Source organism: Perca flavescens, chromosome 3 (assembly GCF_004354835.1).
Source record: "Perca flavescens isolate YP-PL-M2 chromosome 3, PFLA_1.0, whole genome shotgun sequence".
Lineage (NCBI taxonomy): Eukaryota > Metazoa > Chordata > Actinopteri > Perciformes > Percidae > Perca > Perca flavescens.
In genome coordinates, this window is record NC_041333.1 from 32,950,385 (window position 1) to 32,971,610 (window position 21,226).

Below are 21,226 nucleotides of genomic sequence, written 5' to 3' on the forward strand. Positions count from 1 at the left end.
GCTTGACTATCATGGGAACTCTGGCTGATAGGTGTTTTAAATGTGCCAGTCTAAATAAATATGCCCTGCTTTGCTGCATCGTAAAACAGAGACAGTATAAAAACAGGACAGTGGAAGATTAAAGGGAAGTTAGATATCTCCGGGAAACTGCACGTATAAAGGCTAAAGAATGTTTTTGCAAGGCACTTCTAATTTTATTAGTACATCCAGTTCAGTGGCCAACAGTAGTAGTTTGTGGTGATACAGGGCAGCTCCCACGAATGAATAGTGTAATTTTATGAACAAATAGTGTAAGTATGTGGCAGGGTGTTGGAAAGAAGTATGCAGGCTCAGCTAAACATCCAATGATAAGTGAAGTCTGAAGGGTATGAAAACGAATGCATCATGTAACCTGTCTGGAATGACTCCACTCCTCTGGGCTCACACTTCTCACCTCTGCCCATTCACTGCTCCTGTGGCTAATTGTTTAGAGCGTGTGTGGTTAAGTTGCCAGTTGCTGGTAACATAGCCCTCGGGATTGAATGTCAGGGTACTCTCATGAAGCCACCTGGATAGAACGCACTCCGTCATTTTTGTTACCGGTTTACTGACTCATGTGGGAGTGAATATGCTGTTTTTAAGAATTGTTTTTAAGAAGCAAGTTAAAAGGTAATTTATGTTTTTAAATGAAACCAGATATGCAGTATGTTGGAAAAAAACAGGCATGTTTATTAAAAAAAACAAAAAAACACTTGTTAGATACATGTGCTACAAAGATAATTCTTGTTATATATTCTTGTTACACAGCAGTGCCTTAATTATGAAGGTGATACATGAAGAAGTCATGGCGGTTTTTATAAACAGAAATTCAGTGGTAAACATTTAGAAGCCAGGACTGTATAAAAAGTATATGATTGTATACTGTACGATAACATTTAATGTGTTGACCTTATAAAACAGCGCTAAGAACATAATTTTCTTTGCTTTTTCTTTTGAGACATGATTAAAGTTCCACTGCAATGTCCTTTGGGTGCTTTTTTAGTCTCTGAAAAACAAAGAGCCTAAGTCAGAGATATTTAACATGAAAGGCAACATAAAACTTCATTACGGAGTCTCCTTGTTTCCTTGAGCTCTTTTCCTCAGCACACCAGTTTGGCGTGGACAGCGGGTTTAAAATTCAATAATGTCTTTTCCTCTTTGACTTTCATTCATACATAGTCTTTCCTTTCCAACCCTGGGCCACCTGCGGACCGTGAGGCAGAGTAAGCCATTCGTGAATGGTTGTATCTGGTCTCACGTGGCGGACAGGAGCAGCAGAGCATTCCGCCACCGAGAACCAGGAGGCCAGCAGCTCCCCAGCCGATGTACAGCGAGGCCCCCAGCTCCCTCCGCTGAGCGTCAGTAATTATAGGGCTGTAGAAGTCCCTGATTATGGTGTTGGCCGCCCAAGAGACAGGAATGAGCTGCATGACCCCGGAAATAATGAAGAAGACCCCAGAGACGATCATCACCTTGGCCTTGGATGCCTCGTCGTCAATGCAGTTTGTGCACTTGGCCCCAGCGATGCCGATCAGCACTGCTAGGATGGCTAACAGGATGGAGATAATGGTGAGGGCGCGGGCAGCTTGGAGGTCTTGGGAGAGGGCGAGCATGGAGTCATAGACCTTACACTGCATCTGGCCCGTGCTCTGGACCACACAAGTCATCCACAGGCCCTCCCAGATGATCTGAGCCGTCACAATGTTGCTGCCGATGAAGGCCGTCACCCTCCACATAGGAAGAGCGCACGCCACAATGGCAATAATCCATCCCAAAATGCACAGGGAGATGCCTATCAACTCTAGCCCTACAGACATACTGAAACGTCTTCCTCTTCTGCTGCTGAATGTGTCACACCTGAGAGGAGATCACAGAAAAAAAATCTGCAAAGGGGAAGAGTCAACCTGAGACCCAACTAATAATTAAGTAAATTCCAGGCCTCGCATCTATGAGTGTGTGTGATGATCTGTTGCCTCAACTTCGCCACTATCCTTTATATGGCAGATCAGGTGGAGGGGAGGAGTCCGTGAAGGAGCTGACATCACTAAAAGGGGAGGAAGGACCAGGAGACACTCTGCTATCAGCTTACATGGCCAGCTTCACAATGGGCCTGGCCACAAAGAGGCCTTTTTACAGCTGAAAGGGCATGCAAGTATCGCATGTGTTGTTATAACCAAATAAACAGTTCTAAGGTGGATTAAGGCTTATTGTATGATTGAAAATAACAAATGCATTTAATTTTAAGTACGGATGTTATGCAAAAAAAAGGTGACTGATGTATCTTTGTTGTAAAACAAACTTTTCTTTATCCTGTTGATGGAACAGGTTGTAAATAGAATCTGACCTTTTCAGAATCTGTGTATAACATATTTATTGGTTATCATAAAGCTGATCATTCAATAATCACTGAACAGCTTATGTTTTAGCCCTAAATAACTCGTAGATCACTTCCTCATGTTTAGCCCAGGTATCTCTCTGCAGGTCTGATGCTTTAAACAAATGGCTAATAGATAACGAATGCCTGGCCTTCGTTCATCATTAACACCCATAGAAATAGAATGAGAGTGGAATGGACATTGAACTGTTTGCCATGTCCTTTGAGTAGTTCAAAAGAAAATGGCGCTCAGCACTGTGCGTTGACCATTAGAAACAATGAGTTAGCCAGCTACAACGGTCACACCTCTTTGCAATGGCAATGGTACACATACAAATGGCCGCCGTTATGTCCTTCTTGGTATCTTGATTTGAATGGGAATGTCCTGTCTCCTTAATTCTATTTCTACGGCAACACCCTCCTAAGATTTTTATCATCACTAGTGAAAAAAGTCTGTGCTCTAGGATGTAAAAAAAACAAACCCATCTTGTTTTCCGATTGACAGCAGTTTATTTTTTGAAATGATACAAAGAGGTTTGGGAAAGGTGTCATAAGACCAAGGATAGGGAAACTTTCTTGATCTTTACGGACTCCTTCATGTTTATAAGGATCCCCTTTAGTGTGAGTTCATGAGGCTTTCACCTGACAACATTATGTATGATGGGCCTTTATGACTCTGTCTGCAGAATGCCCTTGAAATTCTTCTGGGCTGGGACTGTCTCCCTAGAGAACCCAGTGTTGACAGCCCTCCCCCCCCCTGACATCAAACAGGTCCATTGTTTGGGAAGGCAGTTCAGATAGTTGAGTGTAGGGAAGCTGACAAAGTAGCGGTTCTTGTTATCATAGAGCCAACAGACATGTGGGAGACAGCCAGGTGGATAGGTGCTGTGGTAGACTCCCAGTTATCAGCCTAATGGCTGGGTATGCAGGGTGCATAGAATCAGAAAGTTTCTTTGCACCTGTTGATTTGGAGATCAAACTTTTTATTGAATCTATTTTTTTAACGTGTTGTTTCAATTTCCCAATGGGTGTCAGTTTTGTTATGACTGACCAACCTACCTACCTGAAGGCCTTTTGAAATCTACAGTATACTACCGTCACATGTAGGGTTGGGTACTGAACTATGGAACCGGTTCCTGCGCAAACGGTAGTATTTGGACTGGATTAGAACGCAAATTTCGGTTCCAATGAAATATTTTCCCTCTGTCGCTCCGGACAGCGGCAAACTCTTTTTTATTTTTTATTTTTATTTCTCCTTTTTCTTCCGAGTGGCGCACGTGGCCTGCTCGCGCTGTGAAGCACCTGTCTGCGCTATTCTCCGACAGCGACATGCACTCACACACACTACAATCACTGCTGTGCTGATAGACGGCTTTTTGTACACGTTCCGAAACAGACGTAAACATATCACACTTTCTCTGTAGTCTACCGTTAGCTAGCTACCGTAAATGTAGGCTACTTTTAAAATGCCATATTTTCCCTTTGGGCTCACCAAAACAGACGCAAAAGCATATTAACCATTCACTGCACGTGATCGCTAGTAAACATATTACACTTGCTCTGCTAGTCTATCGTTCAGGCCAAGATAGGGTGACCAGACGTCCCGGTTTGACCAGGTCAGTCCCGGTTTGACCGAGTCAGTCCCGATTTTGAAATGAATGTCCCGAGTCCCGACAAAAGCCTGTCGGGACGCTAAAATGTCCCGGTTTACACCAGGAGCGGCGTGAGCCGATTTTGCCTGGGCTTCAGCCCCGAATGTTTTGAGTGTAGCCCCGAATGTAACTTTGTCCAGTTTATTCTTCTGAGGCGAATACAACAGCCAGCTACGCGCAGGGTCCGACCATGCTTTATTTGTTGCTATCACCTAGCAACCGTCTCTACGTGACGAAAGCTGTGAAAGGTGAAGTTTTCGGAGGAATCGTAGCCAAATCAGTCTAATACATTGATGCCATCAACACAAAGTTTAAGAGCGCAATACTAATGATTTAGTTTGAAGTTGCTGTGACGTGACGTTTCCAGTCTACGGTTCAGACTCAAACACACGGAGCTCTGAAGGAGACCTGTGCGTCGCTTAGTGTCCACTCTCTGTAAAATGCAGCGCAGCTTCAGGTTTATGGATGCGCTCTGCTGTAGACATGCTGCGGCAGATGTGTTGCGTTTGTGCTCCGTGTATTTCTGCAGTAGTTTTGGGTTTCCACCTCCGATGTAGAGCAGCGTACAGCCACTTCTCTAGCTAAACTCTTTGTCTCATTCTGAAATATAGTGACTTTATTCTTGTAATAGCCTATTACAACTTTATTTTTCTCAAAATATCACAACTCCTCCAAATCACAGATCACAGATATACTTTGAATGTGCACAAAGTTTTCGACATTGCTCAAACACATCTGAAATATTACAGTCCAGGGGTTTATTAATACATTAACAACAAAAGACACCAAACAGGATGGAGGAGTAAATGATGCTAGGTTAAATGTGTGATGACTCATATATAATTAGAAAAGTCGATCTACAGGAGAATAAATAGTTGAAAGCAATACAGAATGCCTGAGAGCCTTACTTCAATATATTCCATTATGTTTTTATGTTTGGATTGTAATCTATGTTTCTCTTCACATAAAGATATTTGCAGCATACATTGATTCAGAAAAAGGTAGAAATAGGTGCATACAAATTCACCAGAATGCAGGAAATGAAGTGTTTAATGCTCCAATTTTCAATAAATAATTTTAGTTGTTTTGGAATAAATAACACTTAAAAAAATATTTTTTTAGAAAAAATCTCAACATAAATCTCAAAATTAACTGAAAAAGGCTGTTGCTGCAATTTTGTTAATTTTAACGGGAAAAAAAACACTTATTAGATGAGGTGCCTACAATAAAAATAATGAAGTTACTGTCTGTGTTCATGTCTGACCTGGGCTGGCACATGTTCATGTTAAAAAGTGTGTGCGTGCACAAGCACTACGGTCACGCGCAAAGTGTCCCGGTTTTAGCTCCGGGAAATCTGCTCACCCTAGGACAAGACCCCTGTAGCCTGGTGGTGGGGGAGTCTGCCCTTTCAGACTCCTACCTATGTGTACAGGCCTCTTGGACACAATCTGAGAGTGTTTTCTCCTGTGCAGGACATGCCATAAGTCAGGAGAGGTGTCCTATCTTGCCAGAGAAGGCAAATATGGTCATTTTTCTGCAAAAGAACTGCTAAAGTGTGAAGCTGGTAGGCATACCAACTCAACAACATTTATTTTGGTGTTACTTGTTAATAGTGTAACTGTTATTTGTCAAATTATTGTAGTTATGTGTTAGGTGACTTAGGTTTACTTATTATATATTTAAGTACTTTGCAATTTAAAAAAAACTCCATGAAAGAGCCTTTCTTGATGTCATTTTTCAGTTTTTCAAGAATCGGTTTAGGAATCAGTTAGGAATCAGGATCGTTTTAAAAGTACCGGTTCGGCATCGTAATCGTAAAATTCCAAACGGTACCCAACCCTAGTCACATGTAGGCTATAATGTGTAATACACAAGTGATTCTCAGCCTACATTAGAATTCAGGGCATAAATACACAAAAAACAGACCTGAAAAGTCATTGATAGGTGTATTTTATATGATTTTTCCTCAAACTTTAATGATCAAATGTTTAAGCCTTAATAATGAAAGACAATCTGAAACAGTACTTCAGAAGTTTAAATGATCAAGAAAACCAAAAAAAACAAACAAGGCCTTTAAATAAAAAAGTAACATGTCAGACATCAACACATTTCAGATAAAGTGATTTACAAAATGTATAAATGACAAAACTATGCATTATGTGACTTCATGACAGGCTTTGTTGAACTTCTTAATCAAAAGTAAAGTTTTTTTATAAAACTTACAGTCAATATAGTATGAATGCAGAGTCACCTATTCTCTAAATTTGAATCACAAATTATGCAATTACTTTCATAAAGTATACAACACAGGGCACTAACATAGTTGTTAGCCTCAAAGTTACACACAAAACATTTAACAAAGAAAAAAAAGTTTGACGTAGGCTCTGTTCTATAGGGCATACATTATATGGTGGCATTACAATCGTAAAAAGTTTCCTCCTTTTCAACATGAAGACGGATGTATATAGGTTATAAAAAGGACTGTCCTCTCCAGTGCAGTCTTTTCCATGATAGCAAAGGTGTGAGAAAAGAGCAGGTGCATGCTCAGACATAGTCTCTCCTGTTGTGACCACTTGGGGCCAGCGACCTAGTTTGGGAATGCATCATGTTTGATGGAGGCCTGTAACTTTTCTTAGGTTTTGGGGGGCAACTGGAGCAAAGGATGCCCCCTCCAATGAGCAGAAATGCAGCTGAGGCCCAGCCCAGGTACAGAGCAGCACCTAACTCCTTCTTCTGTTCCTTAGGTGTAAATTGATTGTTGAACTCCCTGATGATAGTATTGGCAGACCACGACACAGGGATAAGCTGAGCCAGAGAAGCCACGATGAAGATCACCCCGGCGGCCATCATAACCCGAGCTTTGGCCGACTCTTCATCCACACAGGTGGTGAATTTTGCACCCATTATGGCCACCATAACTCCTACGATAGCCACCAAGATGGAGATGATAGTGAGGGCACGGGCGGCCTGAAGATCTGGGCTGAGATCCAACACGGAGTTGTAGGTTTTACACTGCATAATACCTGTGCTCTGGAACATGCAGTTCATCCAGATGCCTTCCCAGGTAGTTTGCGCTGTAATGATGTTCGCCCCAAGGAAAGCTGATACTCTCCACATGGGCAAGATGGAGGATACAATGGCTGAGATCCATCCCAGGACAGCCAGAACCAATCCAAGTATCTCCAGTCCCGCTGAGGGCATATCTGAACTCACAACTCTGAGTCAAAGTGCACAGAGGTCTTCTCTATCTCGGTAGTCAGAGGTGGATTGAGTGAGTGATTTGAGTTTATAGTGCTGATTGCGCTTATAAGCATCAGAGTTTTTTACCGCAGAAGGTGGAGTCACTTGGGGATTGACCTGAGCAGAGTGCAAATCATCTTTTGTCCCACTTTGTTTAAATGTACAAAAACCCAGCCTTGGCATGGCCTCAGCTTTATCATTCAACTTCCTTTGCCCTGGTAACTCTCCAACTTATTTGGGTATGGGGAGAGTAAACAGAAGGCCTGTATCTCATGTCTGGAGTAGTAGTTAAAGGATAACAGAACGGTGGATGATTGATTGAAAGTGGAAGGCACAATATCAACTCCTGCAGATTTGTCATTGTACTCATGAGTCAGTTGTTTATAATTCTGAATTGAATCCTTCCTGTCAAATTTAATTATACCTCTTTTGTATAAAATGATTGAATCAGATGAAGATGACTGGAGAAGCATTGTGGAGGTGGAAAAAAAGATTAAATGGGTTGGGATAGTTCCTTGGAAACCAGTGGGAGTGCTCTGATTTTCGGGAGGGTGTTTTTGGAACTGTGAGGAGCCTGTATATCCTTCCAATGAATTTGATAAAACCATCATCTCTAGTTCCATGGAAGGCCTGCACGTTTCTATTTACCGTAACCATCATCATTTAACAGCATATTTAACGTTTTTTTAAACAGGGTGTGTGAGAGAGATTTCAAGTGTATGTTATCAGCAATTTTGCCACCTAGAGATCCAATAAACTGAGATTAGAGGAGTTATACAAAAGTTGTTGCAAACATTTTGTTAGAGATGACACCCAGAATGTTTCCAGTAACGATGCCTTTTTTAGTGAGTAACACTTTGGCTACATTGAACGCAGAACGTATGCGGACCATTCGCAGAATGTAAATGTATCTTTTAACCAGTCCCTCCAGGATTTCGCGATCGCGCCAATTGATGCGAATTTCAACCAATCACCGTGACTTTGGTGCAACTCGCAATTTTGACCAATCGCCGCAACTTTTCTGCAAATTTGACCAATAACCCGCGAGTTTCCCGCGACTTCAACCAATCCCAGCAGTCCCACGTGCCAGACTTTACATCAGTATAATGTGACTCTGAGAGCCACTGACAAAGCGGCAGTGAGAGAGAGCTTGTTTCCGATATGAAGACGAGAGTTGAACATCTCACATTTACCATCAAAACGTACAGCGAAAGACCGTGCACAACATTTCAGACAGTCCTGCCAACCTGTACACATTTTAACATCAGTGTACGCTGCAACGTTTTATCACTATAAAGTTGCTGAAGCTGAATTATAATTTTGTCTTAAATCACCAGACATTTTCATATTATACCAACATTTGCAGCATCCTGAGATTTTTGGGTAAGGTTACTAGGAAAACTCAGCCAGGGATAGTTTTATTCTCCCCAAAACAAGTTTCCATTTTTATTTTTAAAGAACTATACAACAACAATAAAAATCAACTTTTTTTTGCAACTTTCACAGTCTCCTGCAACTTCATTGCAACAAACATACAAAAGACATCGCAACTTTAATCGCAATATTTTACCACAAAATCAGGCATTTTGGGCCGCAACAATCTAAAAAAAAAAGAAATCAGTTTGGAGGGACTATTTATACACCTGCTGCACACACACGGCCTAAGAATGTGTGAGTCGCAGGCGAGACGGAGAGCTTTTGCTTTGGGATTGTTTTTTCAGTTTGTGGAGCCAGCACAGCACTGTGAAAGGTCAATTTACGGTCAGCTGTTATCCAATGATGCAAGTGAGGGAAACAAGACATTAAAACAGAAACTCCCAAAACCAAACTGCCAATATGCTCATTGAGTTATGAAGTCGTCTCCTGTCTATTGATAGTTCAATCTAAAAGCAACATAGACAGATTATGATCCATTTCTGTGTAAAATGGCTGCACACACCTCACATAAAAAATATAAATAGAAGACCTATTAGAATAAATGTCCTACTTTACACTTGCCGAGCAGATCTCCGCGAAGCATACGCACCTCTTATGCGCTGCTCTCATGCCCGGTGTAACCAGTTTCATTGATTATAGTGGAAGTGTAGTGTTGGAACATCTGCTTCACATATGTTACGCGTGCAATGTAGCCTGCCCGTTTTCTCTCGACACAAAAAAGATCTCAAGATATCAGATTAGCACTTCTTTGTTTCAATGAGAAACCCCACGAGAATGAAATATTAGGTAACAATGTTGGAGTGTGTGCTACTATGTGATGCTGCCTAGGTTACCATGGGAAGTTAATAACGGAGACCACCTGTGGGAACTGCAATGCAAACAAGAGAAACCCCCTTTAAACATACAGTATCTGCATGTGGAAGGCACACAGGAATATCATTTATGAATAGCACATGTAATTCTCTCAGGACATAGACGTGTTTCTAGAGATAATTGCAAGGACCAGCACTACAAAGTAGGGTTGGGTACCGAACCCCGTACTTTTACCGGTACCGACCGAATCACGTCAGTACTACAGAGTATTGGTTCACGTAAAATCAAACGGTGCCAAGTTTCAGTACCTGAGAGTAAGCGCAAGCTTATCTGTCCTCTCTGCATGTTGACAGAGAGCAGAGGTCCGACACACACACGCACGTGCAGAGGTGCGGACGGAGCATTGTCAGCTCTGCAGTTTTTGTTGAAGTCGCAGAGAGTCACGGTGATGCCGATAAAGTGGTTTCAAGTGTGGTTACAGCTTTTCAAAACTTCCCGCAGACACCTTTCACAGCGATATGATATTAATGGCGAGCCGAAAGCGGTCGCGGTGCTGTTGACATTACACTTCCTATGACACGAGCAGGCACAATGTGGTTTCGGTGCCCTGGTGACTGACTGACAGGCTGAGGTTGTAAGGCTAGGCAACTTATTTCTACAGCACCTTTCAGCAACAAGGCAATTCAAAGTGCTTTACATGAATCATTAAAGAGCAATTAAAAATGGCCATGATTAAAATAAAACGAGCTAAAATATAATATACAAATACAACAATAAAAGTTACAGTGAGTAAGAAATTTATAATTATTCAGTTTAATAGGTTGTAGGGACGAGTTTGGGAGGAGAGAGGGAGGGGTTTTATTTATTTTTTGTTTAAATGTTCTAATTAAATAGGTTTGGAATTATATAAAAAAAAATATACATACATACATACATACATACATACATACAATACCGGTATTGGTTCAGATGTGAAAGGTACCCAACCCTACTACAGAGAGAGAGTGGGCCAGTGTGTTGGAAGCAATTGTCTTTGTGCGTGTGCTCAAGGGTCTTATCAGTGTTCTTGCTCTGAAGGTTGTAGTGCATCAGGAGTTTCAACCTCAATTTAACTTTTGCACGTGCCACAGAAAACAACACTCCTCACACACACTCTGACCTCCAGTAGTTTTACCAGGAAATGGGCCTGTAAGGATCAAAACACTACCAATAAGTGTCACACAGTCGCACAATCCTGCCAGTAGGGTCTGTGGTTATTCAATTCAAGAAGTTTTCAGGAGATCATTAACATCACTCCTTAGGCCAAAGCAGGTTAAGAAAGCAAGACAGGTTTTCAACCTGTACCTTTTGTTTCTTATACTTTAATTGCTTGTGTATTGCTTGTAAATCAGGAGTACTGAATTTCCATGCGAGTTTGTATATCGCATAATATAAGTCGTCGATATATTGTAGTAATTATATGTTTTAAAGGGTTGGAAATTAAGATTTTGAGAAGTCTCAAACGGAGGCTTTCACCTGTTGGTTTCACTGGTAGACAGATTGACATGCAGATTGAAATGTAGAAATGTTGTACAATTAAAGTTAAAGATTTGTTGTACAGTTCTACAACAAATCCAAAGAGGCGTTATTTTTGCTACACTACCTGCTTTTGTTTTGTCATTTAGATTTTTAGAGATTGCAAACTACTCTTTGAGCAATAAGATACACTTTTTATTACAGTGAATCCCACCAGGGGAGTAAACAGTTGCAAACCATCTGATCAATAAGGTCTTTGTGGCTAAGTTTGGACTCGGTTACAGTGCAGGTTACATCCCCTGGCAGAAGGGGACTTTTATCTCTGACTCAGTTTCACTCTCACATAATGAGGACAGACTACAATGGAAGAAAAGCATAAGGTGATCCTCTGAAACAAGCCACCCATTGTTTCTTTTCTCCATTTACATTGAAATTAAATACCTCATTTTGGCGTGCACTTTGACATGCTCTTATTGGTCAGACTCTGCTGAACTCTACAGCAGCCATCTGCCCCCGTTTCTGCATACCAAAGAACTCATGCAGGCATAGTTATGTTACACTTCATTTAAGCGTGCATTTTGTTTTGTAATCACATTTTTTATTTTCCACATGCAAATAAACATATTGGTTTAGAGGACAATATACAGAAAAGAACACTATACATACTGGAGAAATGTAAGCATCAATTTTCTGACTCTAAACTAGAAGTGGGAATCACCAGAGGCCTCACGATACAATATCATCACAATACTTATGTCACGATACCGTATTATTGCAATTTTAAACAATTTATAAAAAAGATTTCAACTTCAAATTTTTTCCAATTTCAAATTATGTCCCCAAAAGCAAGCTTTGTCAACATTTGTTTTATCTAAAAAGATAAATTTCTCTGTTTCGTCATCTCACTTCCATTTTATTGCTGCAAAATGGGGCCGTCAATCAGACAAACTGACACATATATAATAGATCGATACTTGCTGTCTGTGTATCGATACAGGATTGCCACGGAAAATATCGCTATACTATGCTGTTGTGGAAATTGCAGAAAATTGCAAGAGACAACTTCTCTGCAGACAAATTCGTGTCGTTTATTTTTTTATAGGAAATACACTTCACTAGAAAATGGTGCTGCAGCAAAACCAACCCCCATGGGTCCCACGTCATCACGCATTCAGAACATTTAAAGGGACCGCGATCCCTGAATATTATATAATATTATATATTATAAGGACAGTAAATCACATGTATAACATATTACGTTTAACAACAAAGGTGAATAATGTATGTCACATTCACTACACTGTATCAATTCCCCCCCAACCCCTACTCTAAACTGTAATCTCTGCTATGAAGGATTGAAAAATTAGTAAATAATAATAATCCGCAAAAACATTGTTTTTAAAATCAGACGTCATCTTAATGTTTCTTAGAAAAAAAAAACTACAAGTAAAATGTATAAATATTTGAAATATAATCTTAAAAGCAATATAAGATGCCCACCACTACAGAAAAATAGTCATAACAAAACAGATTATGAAACATGCATCAGTGATTCATACTTAAAGCCCAAGCCCATGATGCTGCATTAACATCCATGCCACCAATCCTCCATCTGCTGTGCACACATTTGCTAGCACTAGTCATGGTATCATCAGCCGCGCCCACATGTCACAATGTTCATACATAGTCTCGTCTGGGGTATCCGTTGACAGACATAATCTTGACAGCCGAGTAGTCCACCCGATGGGGCACGGAGCCACCACCACTCGGTGCTGCAGCTGCTATGGGTGGGCAGGAGCAACAGAGCAGGGCTCCCCCTAGGATGAGGAGGCAGGAAGAAGCCCAGCCAAAGTACAGAGCATTACCAAACTCCCTCTTCCCCGTTTCCTCCAGCAGCGGGTCGTAGAAGCCCAGAACGATGGCGTGCGCTGTCCAGGACACAGCCACCAGCAGCAGCAGTCCAGCCACCACGAAGGTTACCCCAGCAGCCACCACGAGCCTTGGTTTACTGCTCACATCCCGGCTGCAGTTGGTGCACTTGGCACCAGCCACTGACAGACCGATGCCCACAATGCACAGCACCATGGAGACGATGACCAAGGCACGAGCTGCTTGCAAGTCCACCGGCAGCCCCAGCATGGAGTCGTGCACCTTGCAGTGCATCTGACCCGTGCTCTGCACTGAACAGTTCATCCACAAGCCTTCCCAGATCACCTGGGAGATGACAATGTTCTGACCGATGAACGCGGCCACCCGCCACATGGGCAAGCCGCAGGCCACCATCACCCCCAGCCAGCCGGCCACGGCCAGGGTCATCCCAAGGATCTCCAAGCCTGCAGAGTACATAGTTAGCTGGGGATGAAGGAGTTGAACAAGACTCTCTTCCAGAGCGCTGTGGGATAGAAGGGCCTTCTGTGTCCGCAGGCTCAACCCTCCTGAGATGAAGGCGATATCGGATCCTGTTGGCTCAACGTCCTGCAGAAGACTTTTAGTGAGAGAGAAAGAGAGAGGGAGAAACTGATTATACCTTCTTTATGCAGCTTAGACGACGGTGAAGGTGGAGTCAGCTTAAGGTGGCATCATGTTTACCTTCAAACTGCACTCGCAAATTGGAATACACTCGTATTTTTCAACTATAATTGGTGTTGAATGGGGAAAAACATCAGTATTCTTTATGAAATACATTTTAAAAACATAAGCACCTGTCGAGTCTTGACACCAGTTAACAAAATAAATACGTACATTATGACTTCTGGAGGAAAGTGTTGTCTTACACCACATTTACTGAAAAAATGCTTACAGTAACTATTTATTCACTTCTGATTTTACTATAATATAAAGATTCTTGTACCAGCGGAATGTGACAACCTTGAAGAAAATAGCTGCATCACCATCTGAATGAGAGCTCTGTGCAAGAAAAAAGAGCAACAATGACGGGCCTTGTTTCTTGCTGCTCAGCTACATAATCCCTCCTGGGAGAAAAAAAAAACAGTCTGAGTTAACCAGTCTGATTGTCAGTGGGGATGTTGAAGGTGTCTTATATATATATGGTTAAATATTTAAATAAACAAAATGCACTGAGAATATCAGCCTGGTAGTCTATGACCTAACAGAGCAGCAGATACTAATATTTTGAATCTCCATTAGAGATACTATTGCAAACATTAAACCATAAATGCATACCTGGGACTTAATGGTAGGTTGTCTGTGTAACTAATCCCTTCAGTATCTACCACCTTTTGTATATGATCATTTTTTGGGTACCTCAAAGGACAGAGAACACATTTAGTTTTAGGCCAAAGCATTACTTTCTGAAAATGTCAATTTAGCAAAAACTGTAAAAACAGTGTTGGGGAGTAACGGAATACATGTACCGTTGTTACGTATTCAGAATACAAATTATGAGTAACTGTATTCAGTTACAATTTAAAAAGTTGGTATTAAGAATACAGTTACATTGTTGAAATCAATGGATTACATGATGATGCTTCTCTGTTTCACGAGTTTATTCACTCTCTGAATAAATTAAAGGAATATGCCACCGTTTGTTGAAATAGGGCTTATCACGGTCTACCCTGGCTGTAGATAGGTGGGCCAATACATTTTTTGTCTCAGTGCAAGTAATTAGGTTGTTTTTTTGTCTTTTGTTGGCTCACTTTTACTCACAACATGCTAACCGGCAACATAGGATTCCATTCACTACGCTAATCTAACTAGCGGCGGCGCTGCCGGTGTTGCACTGGATGCATGCACAAAAAATGCGTTGGCCCACCTATCTACAGCTAGGGGAGACCGTGATGAGCCCTATTTCAACAAACGGTGGCGTATCCCTTTAAGGCAACTCAATGCATTTACCAGAAGCCCCAATATGAAAATGAAAAAATGAGCTATTTGCGTGATCAGTCACAATGGAGTCAGAATCGGCACAACAGAGCCAGGGCAGGAATGAGTTTCTATCTTGGAAATTCAAACAGCATGTCACATTAAAGAAAGATAAGGGAGAACAAACTATAACTGTGCGGTGCAACCTCTGCTTGCCAGCAACAAACATCCTTTCAGCGTCCAAATTACTATTATTATTTTTTTTAATTAGTCAAGGGTAGTCGTCTGCTGTAGTTTTACTGGTCACCTTGCTATTTTATAGTTGACGTGTGACTTTACATTCTCCTACGTGATAATTTACTAGCCCCAGAGCCGTTGAAAGACCGACTAGCCCCGTTTGACATGCTAGCTAACGTTAGCTAAAATTAGCTCGTGGTAGCTTAGACAGCGGTTAGATTTTTGTAGGATGCAGTTCCGGACTACAAATACAACAATCTGCTTGTTCAGGTACACATTCAGCCAGTTGGAACAGAAGAACACACCAGAGTAGACCTGTTTAGTAAGCTGTATGTGATGGCCGCATTCCTACACTTATAAAATACTATTCAATGTGGAAGTAATCAAAGTATTCAGAATACGTTACTCAGATTGAGTAATGTAACAGAATACATTACAAATTACATTTTTGGCCATGTATTCTGTAAAAGAATACATTTTGAAAGTATCTTTCCCAACACTGCGTAAAAAAATGAATATGTTTTTTGTTTCTTTTTAGCATTAAAAAAATACTGTTTCACAGCTGTTTGGTCTTTGTGAGTCAATATCATCTGTTTGTCATGCTGAACATGAAATAAATGAAAGCATACCTCAGGTGGGAATATCTCCTAAAATATCTAGAGTATCTTGTTTGATAGACAACAGGGTCGTTGAGGTTGGCTGACATTTGAGCTCTGTGTCATTATAGGCTTTCCTCTACTTAACACAGGTCACCTGGGGTCAGTGGTCAGGATGAGTATCTCTGTTGTCTTGTGGTTAACCCCGTCCACAGACACACATGTACACACATAGGCTACTCATCGTCCCCTCCTCCCACACAAACCTGTAGACCCACACCTGCCAGGTAGCTTACCATCTGGACCATTTTTCTGGCATGTGATTTTGCATTATTGTATCAGTATGAAGAATATCTTTTCCCTACCAAAAATATGCATCCTAATTTCTTCCATCAGCTTGAGTACTTTAAATTTGGTTCGGAAAGTGTGGCTTTTTTTACTTCAGCTTGAGTGTCTGTTCTATTTCTGACGATCCACCTTTGAAGTAGGGGTGGGAATCACTATTATCACTATTGATATTGCGATTTTAAACCTATTGCGATCTATTGCAATTTATTACCTCTTTTTCCAACTTCAAATTATGTCCCCAAAGGAAAACGTCAGCATCTGTTTTGTCTAAAAAAATATATACATTTCTTTTGTTTGTTCATCTCACTTCAATTTGATTTAATAATTTGAGTTGATTCAAAAAAGATTGAAAGATCAATACTTGGCCTCTGTGTATGGATACAGTATTGCCACGGAAAATATTGCGATACCCCCCCCACCCCAACTAGTTTTGATAAATACTGCCGTATGTATTTATTCAAAAATGATGAATGCTACGGTGCATCCTGGGCTACACTTTGAAGAATTACCACAATCATTTCAAGAGACTGTAACTATTTATTTGCATTGTACTGTAAATGTATGTTTTTACAGGCAGGGGGAGCCACCATTGCATTGTCTCTGTGTTGTGTTAATTGTGCTTGTCTGGTTTTGCAGAAAACACATGAGGATTTTGTCTATTTATTTAAAGTAATAGGGGATTGTCATATGTGCATATCTGTGTTTTTTGATATCAGATCTTTACAACAAAGGTTATACGTTTTACACCCAAAACATCAGCCTGACTGAGTCAGTAACATCTTTTAATTCTCTTTTTAAAACCTACTGTATCTGGGAGCTTATTCTGATTTCACCTGAGTTTTCTATTTAGTTTGAATCTTTTTTTTTTTCTATTTCGTTCTGTTTTAGTTAGTTTTTATCTTGCATTACTGGGATGGTTTTATCTATTTTTATCTTGTTGATTTTAATTTGATGCACTGCGTAAAGCACATTATAACTGGGGTTTAAAGATTGCTCTATAAATAAAGATTATATAATATTAAAGCATTGCCGGTTAGAGGGATGCTTAAAACAATGCGATTTTCAAAGGAATTTCACACAAGACAGCTATTCTGAAGTGTCCAACACACAAGGAAATATAAATAAATCATATGCAATTCCACTCCTTTAGTTTTGAAGGACTGTTCAGGATTATGGAGTGCCTACTTCAAGAGAAAAAACAGGTTTTGTGTGTCTTGGAACTACAGCCAGTGTTCAGAACTCAGTGCAACTCTGTGGTTGACTGCCAGATAAAGTCAGTTCAAACCAGATACAGCTTGAATCATAACAGCAGACGTGATTGGCTAATGCTTCCTGGAAACCACTTTTTGTTTTTTATCTTTTATGCAGCAGCAGCTAACAAAGCATGCATATTCACACCTGTCAGCACCCTGGTAACAAGTTTTCCACAATGTGTAAATTTCATAATGCTAATACCAGGCTAATAGTGGCAAAATATGTAAAACAACACAATACCATAACTGATACTCAACTTCGCAGTATTGTTACAATACACAACTCATTGTAATACAACCAATAATAGAAATAAAGCGCATGCATAGCATGCGCTTTATTTATGTAATGGTATGCTGAACTGCACTTAGACAATAAACTTTGTCAACAGATTCAGCCTAAGGCAAGAAGTTTGGGCGTTGCTGTGGACAATCAACTACTTTTGTTTCAAAAACACACCGATAACACTTTTTTTTTTTTTTTTTTTTTTACATCGGTCAAACAAAGAATGATTCACATTTTTGTAGATGGAATTTTTTTTGTTTGGTCTTATCTTGACTTATGCTATCTTCTTTTCACTTGCCTTTACAAGAAATCTATAAAAAACTCACCACACTATTGCAAAACATAGACCTAACAATGTAGTGTAGTGGAATGTAACACCTGTGTTTCATTGGGCTCTGTGTGGCAGTATGATTTGACTTTTAAATCTTATTAGGTTTCAGGTTTCTTGATTTGTATTTGAGGGTCCTGTTTGTTTGTTTTTTTACCTAGATTGTTTTTACTAGATTTACCTACAGTAAACTATCGGGTGGCTGCCTTTTGTTTTGACAAAGTCACAAACATATTATTAATTATTACATTAACTTTCCTTGATGCAACTTTCTATAACCTTTCTTGCAATTCATAATTTGATGCCTTTATGTAAAGCAGAGACTTCTTTATTAAAAGTAAATCCCATGGGACTGACATTTATGCAAAAATGGAGACTCATGTATGCCCACATTTAAATATCCACAATTGTGTTGTTTGCTGGATGGATACAACAGATTTCCACAGATTTTTAGGGAGTTCACCATTTTCCTCTGCAGGTGCAGCTACTTGATAAGACATTACCTGGAAATGTACATGTAGCCACTTGCAGAGCACCTTGCTGAACATTCACCTGTCATGGGAACAGGAACGAGTCTGACCGGTTTTTTACGAGGTACTGGTGTCTACTGCGGGTTGTTGTTTCGTCACAGTACGCTTTCCTATGTGACTAATTCTGTCTACACTCAATTCAAACCTTTCTTTAGATTGTGTTTATTATTGTCTTTGTTTAACTGTGTGTGTGTGTGTGTGTGTGTGTGTGTGTGTGTGTGTTTGTGTGTTAATTTGTAAAACCTAAGTACAGTACCAATGATTAAAGCCCATAGATTGAAGTGTAGTCCGATGATGAAAACATGTATAAGGAAGTTACAGAATGAATACAAAATAGTGAAGTAAAAGTTCTCCCTGTGTTTTGTTCAAAGCCAAAAATATATATTAGATGTCCCTGTCACGAACAGTGAAGATGAATGAGGAAGTTAGTATCCTCATGCCAAAATACAAACCCTCAGTCACTCCCTCTATCCCAACCAAAATCTCGACTTGCACAGGCAGCTATTATGTGTAGCTTTTTTTTGCCCGTATTACATTTACACTACCTGACTTACACACGTTTACCTAAGTACAAATTAGAGGTACTTGTACTTTCATGTATCTAGACTTCTACTCCACTACATCTCCGAGGCAAATATTGTTCTTTTTACTCCACTATATTTGTCTGAAAGCTTTAATTACTTTTCAGTTGTTTCATTCCCGTCCTGTCCAGTTAAAACCACGTATCTCCAGATGTGTTGATGTTGAATGTTTGTGATAAACTGGAGGATGAAGTGTTCCTTGGTTTGTGTTGAGAAAAGTGTACTACTTCTTAAGCTAAATAAGTCTTTAAAAAGCCTCTCGGATCAGCTGGGAAACGCATCGTCGCAAAGCTGAAAACAGGGCTGTTTTTCTGATACCATGAAAACTCTTACGTGGTTCTCAAAGGACAGTGACACTACGAACATATGATCTTATAGAAGATGATGCATTGCTGTAAATTAAACTATCCAACATATAAAGGAGTTAAAATTAGCAAAACTTTAAAAATACAGTAGTAAAATGCAACATACAGATTAATGCAGCAGAAATATTGATCCAGAAACGTCATACAGTATATATTAGTAAATCACTCTGACATGGAACATTTTACTCCACAATGAGTACTTGTACTTTACTTTTACTAGTACATTTTGATAATACTTACACATTTATACTTAAGTAAGGTTTTGTAGTGGAGTGTGTGTGTGTGGAATTGATATTTTCACTTTAGTAAAGGATCTGAATACTTCTTCCACCACTAAAAGTGACAATAAATGTTTTGATATGTGGAGATATTGTACACTTTTAATGCCATACTTCACCAGATCTTTTCTTAAAATCAGTAAAATCTCTCTCATCACTTTAGCAGACACTTGAAGACTTCAGGTTCCTGTTTGTATCATGTGATAATGTGTCATGACAAACACGCGTGACTCACTGAAAAGTCCCACAAACACCGTGCTCAAATTACACACAGAAACTGACGGGTATCTTGACAAAAGCCTCAGGGATCGCTGTGATGACATCACATGCCAAATACAGACATGGTGTACCTACGCAGGTACACACGCATACTTCCCACTCTGACACATGAAACTACTAGTAGTTCTTTCTACCCAAACGATGTAACTAAGGACGATTTTCATTACATCAGAAAATATATCTCATGTCTGGGCTTAGAATGTTGTGTAGCGAGTTTAGTAACTTACAATGAGATTAAAATACTGTACAACCACATTCTAGCATGGACTATCACCTCAAAATATTCATATACTTACACTTTTTCATGATTTAGCTCATTTACACCTTGTGGTGTACATAAGAAAACCTTTAATTTAGCATATCACATAATGTTTTTTTTGTAGCTGCTCAACAGTGAGTTTGTGATATTTTTCTCTTATCGGTATAATATCAAAAATAGGGACTGACATACCGTCCTGTCCAGAGTCTCTTCACATTTGACTCTGTAAAACGTAGTACAACAAAAAACACCATCCTCACTGTCAACAATGTAACAGTATGAATAAAATCAGAATTATTGCCGGCTTATCCCTTAAGCCGCCTACACATGATCAGTGGCAAAACCGCAAGGTAGGGTGCAGAGCAGAGAGGCGCAGGAATTTTCTGGAATTGGTTGAGCCTTGACAGGTCAGCTGCAACAAGGTCAAAGTTGAAATCATTTGAACTTTGAGCACAGCGCACGGCACAATTCAGAGCGGTGCGGGTCGCCAAGTGTAGCCCTGCGCCTAGTTGGGCGGCAGCACTCTCCCCATAGGAAAACATAATAGATTATCCAGTTAACTCCAAACAAGCTACATTGGATCTCAATACCATTTTGATTTTGTACATGAACTCAATAGTGGGGGGCACAATTTCATATTGTCCACCAAGATGCACAATGTTTGTATCCGACTTTGGACATCAAGAAAACAGGAAACAAATGTGTTTACATATTTTTGAAATGTGGGACAACTGTACTGACGGTACTTCAAGAGATTGTATATTATATTTGACGCTATATCTTACTTTTTTTCTGCTAAATTCAAGCAGCGATGATAGTATTGTTCCTAACTTTTGTAGTTAACCCACGCTGAACATTCAGAATGGCTGTAGTGTTTCCATATGTAAAATACACATATATTTAATTCATAACATATGTTTCATTTATATATACGTGTTGATTAACTTTATTTCAACTGAACCTTAAGAAACTTCATGAATGTTCCAAAGAACATGGCTGTTGTTTACTTTTGCATTGA

General features: G+C 40.0%; 3 protein-coding genes across 3 annotated transcripts; all 3 read right to left on the reverse strand.

The window, feature by feature from the left end:
* Nucleotides 1–683: 683 nt before the first annotated feature.
* Nucleotides 684–1,996, reverse strand: LOC114550061 (claudin-3). Its single transcript, XM_028570522.1, has one exon. The coding sequence runs from the start codon at nucleotides 1,833–1,835 to the stop codon at nucleotides 1,188–1,190; it is 648 nt and encodes a 215-aa protein (XP_028426323.1). The 5' UTR covers nucleotides 1,836–1,996; the 3' UTR covers nucleotides 684–1,187.
* Nucleotides 1,997–6,462: 4,466 nt separating this feature from the next.
* On the reverse strand, nucleotides 6,463–7,310 carry LOC114550053 (claudin-3-like). The gene has a single exon (XM_028570509.1). It carries the CDS (start codon nucleotides 7,243–7,245, stop codon nucleotides 6,589–6,591), a length of 657 nt encoding a protein of 218 aa, XP_028426310.1. The 5' UTR covers nucleotides 7,246–7,310; the 3' UTR covers nucleotides 6,463–6,588.
* Nucleotides 7,311–12,726: 5,416 nt separating this feature from the next.
* Nucleotides 12,727–13,479, reverse strand: LOC114550039 (claudin-4). Its single transcript, XM_028570485.1, has one exon. The coding sequence runs from the start codon at nucleotides 13,393–13,395 to the stop codon at nucleotides 12,727–12,729; it is 669 nt and encodes a 222-aa protein (XP_028426286.1). The 5' UTR covers nucleotides 13,396–13,479.
* Between the last annotated feature and the right edge of the window lie 7,747 nt (nucleotides 13,480–21,226).